Source organism: Octopus sinensis, linkage group LG3 (genome assembly GCF_006345805.1).
Source record: "Octopus sinensis linkage group LG3, ASM634580v1, whole genome shotgun sequence".
Lineage (NCBI taxonomy): Eukaryota > Metazoa > Mollusca > Cephalopoda > Octopoda > Octopodidae > Octopus > Octopus sinensis.
Window position 1 is genome coordinate 55,880,070 of NC_042999.1, and position 13,366 is coordinate 55,893,435.

The following is a 13,366-nucleotide window of genomic DNA, read 5'->3' on the forward strand; positions in this document are numbered from 1 at the left end:
TAGTGTTCAGATATAAGTGGCATTCTGCCTTTCTCTGACTCCCTTGTTTGCACTTGTGTGTTGGAGGTCGTTGTGAGTTCTTGGTAGGAGTAGTAGAGGAAGAAGGCTGATGAGGAAAGGGGGTGGGAGAATCTGGGAGTGCCCTGATGTTCGTATTTTGAATGGTCAGTGGCGGCTGGCAGTCGCAGTTCAATTCAGGAGAATATTTCTATTGAAAGGCTTGTTTATAGAATTTGCGTAGGTGTTATACTAAAAAACATTAGTGACAAAGTTAAGGGGTAGAAGGTGGAGAAGAAGAAGAAGAAGAAGAAGAAGAAGAAGAAGAAGAAGATGACGATGTTGATGATGATGATGATGAAGAAGAAGAAGAAGGAGAAGGAGAAGATGACGATGATGGTGATGGTGGTGATGATTATGACGACGATGATGATGATAATGATGATGATGAAGAAGAAGAGGAAGAAGAAGAAAAAAACAGAGAAGGGAGAATATGAATGGGTTAAAGTAGTGAGGTGTTGTATGATTTGAAGTTGGCATGTTATGGATTATAGCTGTGATTTTAGCTGTGATTAGTAATGGATTCTTTGGAATGTAATATTTGTGTGTGAATATTTCTTTTATTCTAAAGTTGAGGTATATTAATTGTTTGTCGTAGACCCGTTAAGAAGTGGCCTGTATTTTGCAATAAAGAGAGTTTCTTTACTTATTCGTTGTCTCGAGGTTGTATCGTCCCTAAATTGGTAGAGGGGGAAAATCCTGAAGCTTGGTGTTTTTTTGTTGGCGCAAGTATCTATGTGTTGGCTAAAAGCTATTTTTCTGTTTTGGGGAACTTTTATCTGGGATCTGTGCAGGGCCATTCATTTACGCAAACTATTTTTTGTTTGGCCTATGTACTGCTCTTGACACCCGGAGCAGGTTAGTGAGTATATTAGGTTCTCCGAAGCACATGTGAAGTTGCTTTTCACTGTAAACCGTTGTCCCTGTTTGAAGGAGAACTCTGATCCCTCAATTAGATAGTCGCATATCCCTCAATTGGGTCTTCCACATTTTTTTACTGTCGGCTTCTGTGTTGAAGAGTGAATTCGGGCTTGTGTTAGGAGACTTTTCATGGATTTAGGCTGTCTCTTGCTTTTTATGATCGTGTGTGTTTGGAGGATTGTGTTCATTCTGTGGTCTTTTTTTAGGAGGGGTATGTTGTGGAGGATGGTGCCAAAGGCTTCGTTATTGAGAGGGTTGTGTGTGGAGATGTATGGCAAGGCTTTTGGTTGTAAGTTTTTCTTTGATTTGGGATGTCTCAGTTCCTTGATGTTAAGTTGAAGGGCACGTTGAATGCACTTGTCAATAAGTGAAGGTGGATAGTTCCTGGTGATAAGGGTATCTTTTAGTTCTTGTAGTCGTGTGTCTCTGGTGTTTGCGTTCGAGACTATAGTGCATATCCTTTTTGCTAGGTTGAAGGGGATATTCATCCTGGTGTGTCTGGGATGGCATGAATTGAATGGAAGATATTGCTTAGAGTCTGTAGGCTTATAATATATGTCTGTTTCTATTATATTATTAGCTTTCTTAATGAGGATATCGAGGAAGGGGAGTTGTTGCTGGCTATATTCCATCGTGAATTGGATGTTTACGTCCAGTCCGTTTAAAATTTCCTGGAATTCTATGAGTTTTTCTATATATATATATATATATATATATATACACATACATACATACATGCATACATATATATATATATATATATTTATTTTATAGAAGGAGCTTCTACAGGACTAGAACTGTTTCATTCATCTGAATGATTTCATCTGAATGAAACAGTTCTAGTCCTGTAGAAGCTCCTTCTATAAAATAAATTACTTTACTCTGCTATGTATTGAGTACCTTATTTACTGTGGTTAACCCCGACTCAACCCGGGACCTATATATATATATATATATATATATATATATATGTATACAATGGGCTTCTTTCAGTTTCTGTCTACCAAATCCACTCACAAGGCTTTTGTAGAAAACTTCTGCCTAAGGTGTCTTGCAGTGGGACTGAACCGTGAACCCTGTAGTTGGGAAGCAAGCTTCTTACCACACAGCCACTCCTGCGCCTATCACAGCCATTGTAATATTTTTTTTTTTCTTGTCTTTGATCAGTAAGTGTTATTTCCTATTTGCTTCTATCTAGAAATCAAAGGAAGTGACTGTTATTCTCTTCATACTTTGTCTTTTTTTTTTTTTTTTTTGAGCTGGACATCAATGTTTTGAAACTGACCTATTTTCCTTTACATTTCAGACAGACTCAGCACTGAGTTGCTGAAGCAGCAATATCATTATAGCTAATATTCTGCTCAGTATCACAGATCTGCTTGTCATTTGCTTGACCATAACCACTTGAGCATGTCCATTCGTGGCTGACAATATGTACATCTCTGATTATGAGCAGTAGTAATGGGCTGGTGGGGGGGGGGGCATTATAGCCATGTGTTTAAAGGAATTCTTAGGGATTTGAATAACTCACCTCTGGAAACATGGGTGTTTCATTCATTAGGAGTAGTGGGGTGAGGAAATCATTGCCATGTGTTGAGAAGGATTCTTTGGGGTTTGGATAAATATTGTAACAAAAGCAAAGTTTAAGGCAATATTAGCCGTTTTTCATACTCTCTAAGTGTAAGCCAATAAGAAATAACAGTTGCTACCCAGGGACAAAAATCATGTTACACAGTGTAATTTAATACTATTTGACAGCTATTAATTAACAATTTGTCTCTATTGTAGATTCCGTCAAAAGTTAGCAGAGCTCCTACAAAGCAATAAGGTGCAGTACACAATTATATTTTTTGTGATCATTGATGGTCTTATAGTCATTCTTGAACTGCTAATTGACTTGGACATCATTAAACGTAAGTAGAAATAATTTAGTCCTTTAATTGATTTTTACAACCTGAGAAGATCGTGTTCAAGAACTGTATATATTCCACCACATACAACTGTAACATATTCATCATCATCATCACCATCACCATCATCATCACCATCACCATCATCATCACCATCACCATCATCATCATCATCGTCATCGTCATCGTCATCATCATCATCAACATCATCATCATCGTCGTCGTCATCGTCGTCGTCTTCATCATCATCATCATCATCATCATCAATATCATCATTTTAGTCTCCACTTTTCCATGCTTGCATGGATTGGATGGAATTTGATAAGGTGGATATTCTACAGACAAATGCTCTTCCTGTTGCTGTCACATGTTTCCAAGTAAAGTAACATTTCCCTATGACCAGACATACCTCGGAAGATTGGAACTGACAGACACTGCTTGCATTATAATGACACATTTACAGCTATCATGACATGTCAGGGCAAGGAAACAGTAATATACACACACACACACACAAACACCATACATGCACACACGCACACGCACATGCATACATAAACATACATATATACATGCACACACACACACATACATGTGGAAGTTCCAGAATAATAGATTATTAAACCCTATTCTGGTATTGAGTACTTCTTTTTATGGATGAGGAGATCTGTGTAAAGAAGTGCCACTCCCAAACAGTGGAAGGAATCCGGAGTAGAGGGAGACCCAGGAAGATATAGAATGAGGTGGTGAAGCTTGACCTTTGAACGTTGGGCCTCACAGACGCAATGACAAAGGACCAAGACCTCTGGAGATATGCTGTGACTGTGAAGGCCCGGCAAATAAAGTGAGTTCACAGCTGTAACCTACACAATTGTTGCATAACCAGTCCACTCAAAAGTACCTTGGATCATAGGGGGACGTGCTGTGCTTGAGGAGACCTATTGAGTCAAGTACATCAAAGCCAAAATCAAATGGAAATTGTAGTTGTGATCCCCATGCCAGTGGCACGTAAAAAGCATCATCTAAATGTGGTCAATGCCAGCGCCACCTTAACTGGCTTCCATGCCAGTGGCACATAAAAAGCACCTACCAATTGTGGTCGTTGCCAGCCCCCTCAGCCCCTGTGCTGGTGGCATGTAAAAAGCACCCACTACACTCTCGGGGTGGTTGGCATTAGGAAGGGCATCCAGCTGTAGAAACACTGCCAGATCAGACTGGAGCCTGGTGCAGCCCCTTGGCTTCCCAGACCCCAGTAAAACCGTCCAACCCATGCCACCATGGAAAACGGACATTAAACGATGATGATGATGATGATGATGATGATGATGATGAATATTAAACAAACAATATCATTATTTTTGTTTTCATTCATAGGCAACATTTTACATGTATGGATTAATTCTTCACCTGCATTTCTCAAAAGTATTTCAAACATTTGTTCCATTTATGCACACCACAATGCTTCAAGCAAATGGCAACTCTCTTTTACTTATATATATATTTCTAGTATGCAACTGATTATAGGCATATCTCTCTGAATCACAATCTTATAAACTTATACACACCATTCTAGAATTCCATTCTCATATCTTAGTTTTGCCAATTCTACTTTGTCCTATTCTGTTTCTATTCTCTATTATTATTGTCATCATCATCATCATCATCATCATTATTACTATTATTATTATTATTATTATTATTATTATTATTATTATTATTATTATGATTATTATTAGTAGTAGTATTATCACTATTACTATTATTATTGTTATTGTTATTATTATTATTAAGGCAGCGAGTTGTCAGAATGATTAGCACACTGGGTGAAATGCTTAGCGGTACTTCACTCATCGCTATGTTCTGAGTTCAAATTCTGCCAAGGTCAATAAGTTAAGTACCAGTTGAATACTGGGGTCAATATAATCAACTTACTGCTCCCCCAAATTTCAGGCCTTGTGCCTATAGTAAAAAGGATTACTATTATTATTACTATTATAATATTATTATGACAGTGAGCTCTCAGAATCATTAGCACACCAGGGAAAATGCTTAGTAGTATTTCATCTGCCTTCACGTTCTGAGTTCAAATTCCGCTGAGGTCGACTTTGCCTTTCATCCTTTCGGGGTCGATAAATTAAGTGCCAGTAAAACACTTGGGTTGATAAAATGAAACAGTCCCCTCCCCCTCAATTTTATTTTTATTATTATTATTGTTGTTATTATTATTATTATTATTATTATTATTATTATTATTATTATTATTATTATTATTATTATTATCATTATTATTATCATCATCATTATCATTATTATTATTATTAATATTATTACAATATTATTATTATGGCAATAAACTGGCAGAATTGTTAGCACACCAGGCAAAATGCTTAGTGGTATTTTATCTCTCTTCATATTCTGAGTTCAAATTCCACTGGGGTCAACTTTGCTTTTTGTTCTTTGGGGTCGATAAATAAGCATCAGTCAAGTACTGGGGTTGATGTAATCAACTATCCCCCTTCCCCAAATTTCAGGCCTTGTGCCTATAGTAGAAAAGATTATTATTATCATTATTATTATTATTATTATTATTATTATTATTATTATTATTATTATTATGTGAGAACATATGGCCTAATGGTTAGAGCATTGTAGTCATGATCACGAGATTGTGTTTTCAGTTCCTAGACTGAGTGGTGTGTTGTGTTCTTGAGCAAAACACTTCATCTTGCGATCTCTTCAATGCCTGATGCATGGTACACTGTGCACCCGTTCAGGCTACACTGATTTGATGGGGGGAGTGAGGTAATGTACAACACATATATTCAATCACTATAAACAAATCATTTGTGCAGGTTATTTGGCAAAAAGGCTCAATATTTATTCATACGTTGTCTTCAACAGGAAAATCCATCATTATTATTATTAACAGTGTTTTGGGGGGTTTTTTCTGTAAATAACTGTTTAAAACTTTGGCTCAGGGCCAGCAATTTTGAAAGGAGAGAAGCAAATCAATTACATTGACTTCAGTATTCAACTGGCATATTTTATTGATCTTGAAAGGATGAAAGGCAAAGTCAGCCTCAGTACTTGAACTCTGAATGCAAAGCCAGAAAAAATGCAGCCAAGCACCCTGTCTGGTACCTCTCTTACCTCTCAAACCTAGCATAAGCCACCTCCCTCAATACTACGCCCCACTCTATCACAGTGTCTAGTCTTACAAGCTGCTTGGCAACCTGAATAGTGTTGGTGACATGAAAAAGCATCTAGTACACTTTGTAGAGTAGTTGATGTTAGGATGGGCATCCAGCTATAGAAACCATGCCAAAACTGACATTGGAACTTGAAACAGGCTTCTGACCTGTCAGGTTCTGTCAAATCATCAAACCCATACCAACATGGAATACAAATGTTCAATAATGGTAAGGATGATGATGACAGTAATGATGGTGGTGGTGGTGGTGGTGTGGGAGTGATGGCAGCGGTAGTGGTGGTGATTATTCTTTGGAGAATTTTCATTTGTTAATTAAAATATCTCTTCCCAGTATTTATTGCTCCATAATAAATTACTCTGGTAATGTTACATAATACTGGAAAAGTATTGCCAAAATGTAAATGCTGAAAATTTTGTTCATAAGCTCTAACATGTGTTCTGGTTGGATCTGATATCTCTATTAATGGCATATGGATTCTATCCTGTATGGAATCTGAAAGTGGTGAGCTGGAAGAATAGTTAGTATATTGAACAAAAAGCTTAGTTGCATTTCTTCTGGCTCTTTACATTGTGGGTTCAAATCCTGCTGAGGTCAACTTTGCCTTTCATCCCTTCAGTTGATAAAATAAAGTACCAGTCAAGTATATGGGTCAATGTAAACAACTTGCTCCATCCATTAAAAACTGCTAACCTTGTGTCTAAAGTAGAATGAATAATTAATGGATGCTGTTATGTAGGAATCTAATGCTGATATAACATATTAGAAACAGTTCAATTAACAACAAATATAATTGCATTTTGTTTTAATTTTAATTTACTTTATATTTGATATTTTCTGTCTTTAATAGTTTCAGATAAGCCACATGGTCATGTAGAATCCCATGAAGTGGAATCACATGGGAGTCCCCATGACTCTCAAGACTCAACTACTCTCCTCTCTATATTATCCAACGAAGATGATTTCAATGAAGACCACCAAGTGGTGTATCACAGAGGACATCATAATCCAGCTCTGGTGAAAACACATGGCCGACATCATAACTATCACGATGAACATTCTATGGTCACTCAAGCTATTACAACTTTGAGTCATATCTTGCTAAATAGTACGAGTGACTATGAAGGGGATGACAACAACAGCATCTCTCATGGAGAGGATCATGGTCATGGAGGAGGGCACCATGGCCATTCCGACAAAGAAATTGCAGAACATACCCTCCATTATGCTAGCCTTGCTATCCTGTGTATCTTTCTTGTTGAGGTAAGCATGTTTTCCTGCTATACTTTCCAATCTCAGCAAGAGGTGATTAAGAATATGAGGAAAAAGTAATTCTTTCAACAAGTTCCTTTTGTACAAAGTCAATATTTCAGTTTCTCTTTCCTCAAGAATTGGTACCATTCTTCATGGGTCGTTAGATTTGTTAACAATGATTAGAACCATTCAAATTCTCAGAACTATAGTACTATTCTTAAGAACAAAAATGTATTTGTTTATTTATGTTTGTGAAAAGTGTAACAGAAATAATTGTCTAATTCTGGCATCAATTTCATTAGGTTAGAAGGGATTTGGAATTTATATCTTTATACCTTATCTTCATTGGTGTTCAAATTGCAATTGTATGTGGGCACTAGAATGTAGCCTGAGGGGAAAGAGCAGTAGGGTGCCCTAAAACCACATGGCAAAGGGCAATTGACAAGGAAAGGAGATGAGAAGGGTAGAGAAACTGGAATTAGATCAGAACAATGGCAGAAGGCAGAGCTGGTTGGAGAGATTATGTTGTGGCTTTATGTGCCCCATGGCACAGAGAGAATTAACTAACCATAAGTCACTCTATTCTATTCTTAATTTTAATTGAAAGAAAAGGGTGATAATTATACACAGGATATATGAATATGAAAGGAAAAATTTGTACCAAGATTTAACATAAAATTAGGAGTGCAACACATACATGAGTGCAACTTATACATGAGTGTGACTTATACATCAGTACAGCTTATACATGAGCATGACTTATACATGAGTGTGACTTATACATGAGTGCAACTTATACATGAATGCAAATTATACAGGAGTGTAACTTGCACATTAGTGTGACTGATACACATGCAGGATTTATACATGAGTGTGACTCATACATGACTAAATATAGTAGGTAATTAGGTCTTAGAATATATACAGAAAATAGAGCAAAATAGTCATTGATATAAATAAACATAAGTTAGTAAAAGATCTTCAGTTATAGAAATAAAGTGTTTTCCCAATGCTTTCACTGTTCTATGTTTAGTTTCTTTTATGTTAAATAATTGAACACTGTTGTTTGCTATTATTGTCATTAATTTATAATTTTAGGTCATATGTAAAGTTATAGCTGAAGGAACTCACCTATTGAAGCATAAAGCTGAAGTATGTATATATATCCTTTCATTTCCAAATGTTGTTAACAAAATAATGAAATAATTATGATGAAGTTTCTTTTTCAAATATATTGTAAATAAGACTCTTAACTCTTTGCCTGTCCTATGCATCACATGTGACACACAACACATATTTCCCTTGTGTCCATGTATCATATCTGATACACATTCACAATTCTTTTTTTCAACTACTAGAGTGGCTTGGGTGTTATGAAAGGAAAGCTAAGGGCAAAATAAATGTCCAAAAACAAGCATAGACATCTGGGACAGACTTATGAAAATGCTTTAGATAGTCAAAAGGTTTAATGTTAATTACAAAATAAAATTTGATGCTGGATATTTATTTGTTTACTTTTCGTATTAATTAGTTTATTTATTTTCTTTTATTCTTTTTGACAAGCCTTTCTCCTTTAAGTTATAACTGAATTGAATATATAAGTATATGTGTGAGTGTGTATATATATATATATATATATATATATATATATATATATATATATATATATATATATATATATATATATATATGTATGTATGTATATGTATATATATATATATATATATATATATATATATATATATATATATATATGTATGTATGTATATGTATATATATATATATATATATATATATATATATATATATATATATATATATATATATACATGCATACTTATACACACACACACACACACACACACACACATATATATATATGTATATACAGCCATCAAGAATACATAAATCAGAAAAATATGCACTCATACATTTGTCAATAGGGTAAGTATATTAGCTGAAGTGTACAATATTATATATCCAGTATGGCTGATCTTACCAATCATCTCCATAGTGGGGGTTCAATGGAATGTAACTTTATGCTCTTCAGAGTTCACAGTTATGGAAGAAAACATGGTGTTTTCTTCCATATCTGTCAGCTCTAAAGAGCACAGGGTTACACAATCAGGCTATTATCTAAGCATTCTGTTGAACGCCCACTGTGAAACCGATTGATAAGATCAGTCGAATGGATATACAATACTGTACACTTCAATTAATCATCATCATCGTCATCATCATCATCATCATCATTTAACGTCCGTTTTCCATGCTAGCATGGGTTGGACAGTTCGACTGAGGTCTGGGAAGCCAGGAGGCTGCACCAGGCTCCAGTCTGATCTGGCAGTGTTTCTACAGCTGGATGCCCTTCCTAACGCCAACCACTCTGTGAGTGTAGTGGGTGCTTTTTAAGTGCCACCGGCACAGGTGCCAGAGGAGGCTGACAACGGCCACAATCGGTTGGTGCTTTTTATATACACACATACATACATACATACATACATACATACATATCCATTCAATTGAGCAATATCTGTATTTACTTTCATATATTCCCATCTTTATAGAGATTCATTTTATTTAATCAAATAGCTTTTACTTAATCCTCAGGAACATTTGCTCTTTCTCTATCTGTCTCTCTCACTTTCTCACTCTCTCTCTCTCTCTCTCTCTTTCCCAATCCACCCCCCCTCTCTCTCTCTCTCTTTTCAATAGCTCTAATCAAGCAGTAACCACATTTCCTTCCTTTCAAACAGTATTGATTATTACAAGGATTTCTTGAATGTCAACATGGAGACAGAATGTGGTCATCGTTGCTGAAGATACATATTTGTTGGAACCTTAACAATTCATCAACAAATTACTATTTCATGTCGTTAACATATGATACATTTACAAATGTCTTCACATTACTTCACTAAGTCAACAAATAAAAGGAAAACATTTATAAAGGTCTTTATCCAAATGTTTCCATCTCCAAATGCTAACATATATATATATATATAAATTTTATTTGTTACGGAATAAAAATTTCGGCATAATAGGGGTTCAAATTATTCTCAATGAAGAAATATATATTTTCATTTAGAGATAGTAGGCCCCTTCATCTCACCATATAAAAAAGAATTTTTATTTTAAATTCCTACTGTTTTATAACTTGGCTACACGTGTTTCATGAGGTACATTTCCCAGTTTCTAAACCACGCCATGTTTTGCTGGAACCCTTCTTAAAATGTAACCTTGATCATCAGGCCCTTATATCACTATACTTTAGTATTGAATGATGATAAAGTGATATAACGGCCTGATGATTGGGGTTACATTTTAAGAAGGGGTCCAGCAAAACATGGAGTGGTTTAGGAACTGGGAAATGTACCTCATGAAACATGTGTAGCCAAGTTATAAAACAGTAGGTATTTAAAATAAAAATTCTTTTTTATATGGTGAGATGAAGGGGCCTACTATCTCTAAATGAATATATATATATATATATATATATATATATATATATATATATATATATAGACGTGGGTGTGGCTAATTGGTTAAGAAGCTTGCTTTACAACCATGTAGTTTTGGGTTCAGTTTCACTTTGTTAGGAAAGTGTCTTCTACTATAGCCCCAGGCTGACCAATGTCTTGTAAGTGAATTTGGTAGACAGAAATGGTGTGGAAGGTGGAAGCCTGTTGTATATATACATATACAAGGTGCAATAGGTAAATTATCACCATTTTTTATATTTTTAATTTTGCGCATGCACATTGTTTGTTTATGACTTTGCCAACCACACAGTACAGTAGGGTCAGCTGGGCACCATCTGTGAGAAAAACAGCACCATGACGCAATTCACTTTGCCAGAAATTTGGAAACATCATGCTGTACTGCTTGGCATTCGTGCTGGAAGCTCCAATACAAACATTTCAGAGTGTTTAGATGTCAATCTGAGGACAGTGCAATCAGAGGACATGTACTGAGAGTGATAAAAATCAAACATCCGGTCAACACCATGGTGTTTGAAGTGATCACTAGTGATGGTAATGTTATGCCCCCATTCATCTTCCCATACAGCCTCAAATTCATCACAGAGGCCCACATCAAGTGCCTGGAGGAGGTAGTGCTGCTGTGTGTCTATAGGGTGGCTGCTGGAAGACCCTATGTCTGGCAACAGGACTTAGCACCATGCCACACAAGCAGGAGAACCCAAATTATGGTTGTCAAACAAGTTTTGCAACCACATCATCCCTAACATCTGGCCACCTTTCTCCTCAGAATGCAACACCCTTGATTATTATGTGTGGGGTACAGTTGAGTGAGAGACCAACAAAACTTCTTGTGATACCAAAGATGAATTGAAGGCAAGGATTATGGTAGTGTTCACCAATTTAAACAAGGAAACCATCCAGAAGAGTTGCAGGAGATTCTGAAGTCATCTGGAGGCCATAGTTGATGTCAGTGGCGATTTTATCAAATAGATTTACTCTTTAATATTCCAAGAAAATTTTATGTAATTTCGGTAAATATATCTGTTGAGACGTCAGTGCTTTCATTTTTTGCCCAATTTAGATGACAGTTTATTCACCACATCATCATCATCATCATCATCGTTTAACGTCCGTTCTCCATGCTAGCATGGGTTGGACGGTTCGACCGGGGATCTGGGAAGCCAGAAGGCTGCACCAGGCTCCAGTCTTATCTGGCAGTGTTTCTACAGCTGGATGCCCTTCCTAACGCCAACCACTCCGTGAGTGTAGTGGGTGCTTTTTACGTGCCACCTGCACAGGTGCCAGGCGAGGCTGGCAACGGCCACGGTCGGATTGGTGTATTTTATGTGCCACCGGTACGGAAGCCAGATGAGGCGGTGCTGGCATCGGCCACGAGTCGGATGGTGCTTTTTACGTACCACCAGACCAGGGATCCTGGGATCCTATATATATATATATATATATATATATATATATATATATATATATATAGCAAGAAGTTGAGGTTATAAGAGATAATGGGGCCATTGAGACCCAAAGGTGCCAGGTAATGCTGAATATGTGCTGTAGACAGACCATAGTTAAGGGAATCTTACATTGCTTATAGACTCTATATTTGGAAGGACCCATTTTTAACTCTGTTGGACTTTTGGACTTTACTCATAGGATATAGGAATATTGCATATATACCATTATGCCTAAGAAATGGATTTACAAAAAATGGATTTAATATCCATACATATCTTGCATCTATTTTCTTTCCTCCACCTCACTCTCTATTTTGTATCACATCTAAACTAACTATGACTTAACCATCCTCTCATACCATCTCCGATGAAGGGATATAATTAATAAATATCCTAGAAACAGCTGTAAGACCTTCTATCTATAAATGCTCTAATATCTACACAGCTTTGGTTTTTTTATCTCATTACGGAAAAAATTCTTATATATATATATGTATATATATTTATTATATAGAAGGAGCTTCTACAGGACTAGAACTGTTTCATTCAAGAGAAATCTTCAGGAAGCTAGTTAACAAGAATTGTATTGGCATTTATACATTTAGGCAGGTTTAAAGGGGTGGTGGTGGGGGACTTTTTGGGGGTAGGCATAGCGCAAAAATATCATACTTGGGGGGGTGGTCAAGGAGTCAGTGGTAAATTAGATAAAAGAATAAATAAAAGAATAAAAAAATATATAGAAGAATAGAGTTTTAGGTAAATAAGGAGATTCTCACTTATACCTATACACATATGTATACATATATACACACACACACACACATATACATACACACATACATACACACACACACACATATATACATACACATATATATACATACATATATCTACATATATATATATATAAATATATATATATATATACATATATACACACACACATGCATATACATATACACACACACATGTATATATACACACACGACCGCACATACATATACACACAAAAAAATATATACATACACACACATACACATACACACATACACACACATATATCCACA

The 13,366-nt window shown here is 36.0% G+C and overlaps 1 protein-coding gene across 1 annotated transcript in view; it reads left to right on the top strand.

Annotated features, from left to right (window-relative positions):
- LOC115209457 overlaps positions 1–13,366 on the top strand; it is a 72,880-nt gene that overhangs the window by 17,543 nt on the left and 41,971 nt on the right. Inside the window, exons 4-6 of the mRNA XM_036501649.1 lie at positions 2,767–2,891; positions 6,948–7,360; positions 8,450–8,503. Coding sequence (XP_036357542.1) covers positions 2,767–2,891; positions 6,948–7,360; positions 8,450–8,503 — 592 coding nt within the window. The remainder of the gene's footprint in view (positions 1–2,766; positions 2,892–6,947; positions 7,361–8,449; positions 8,504–13,366) is intronic.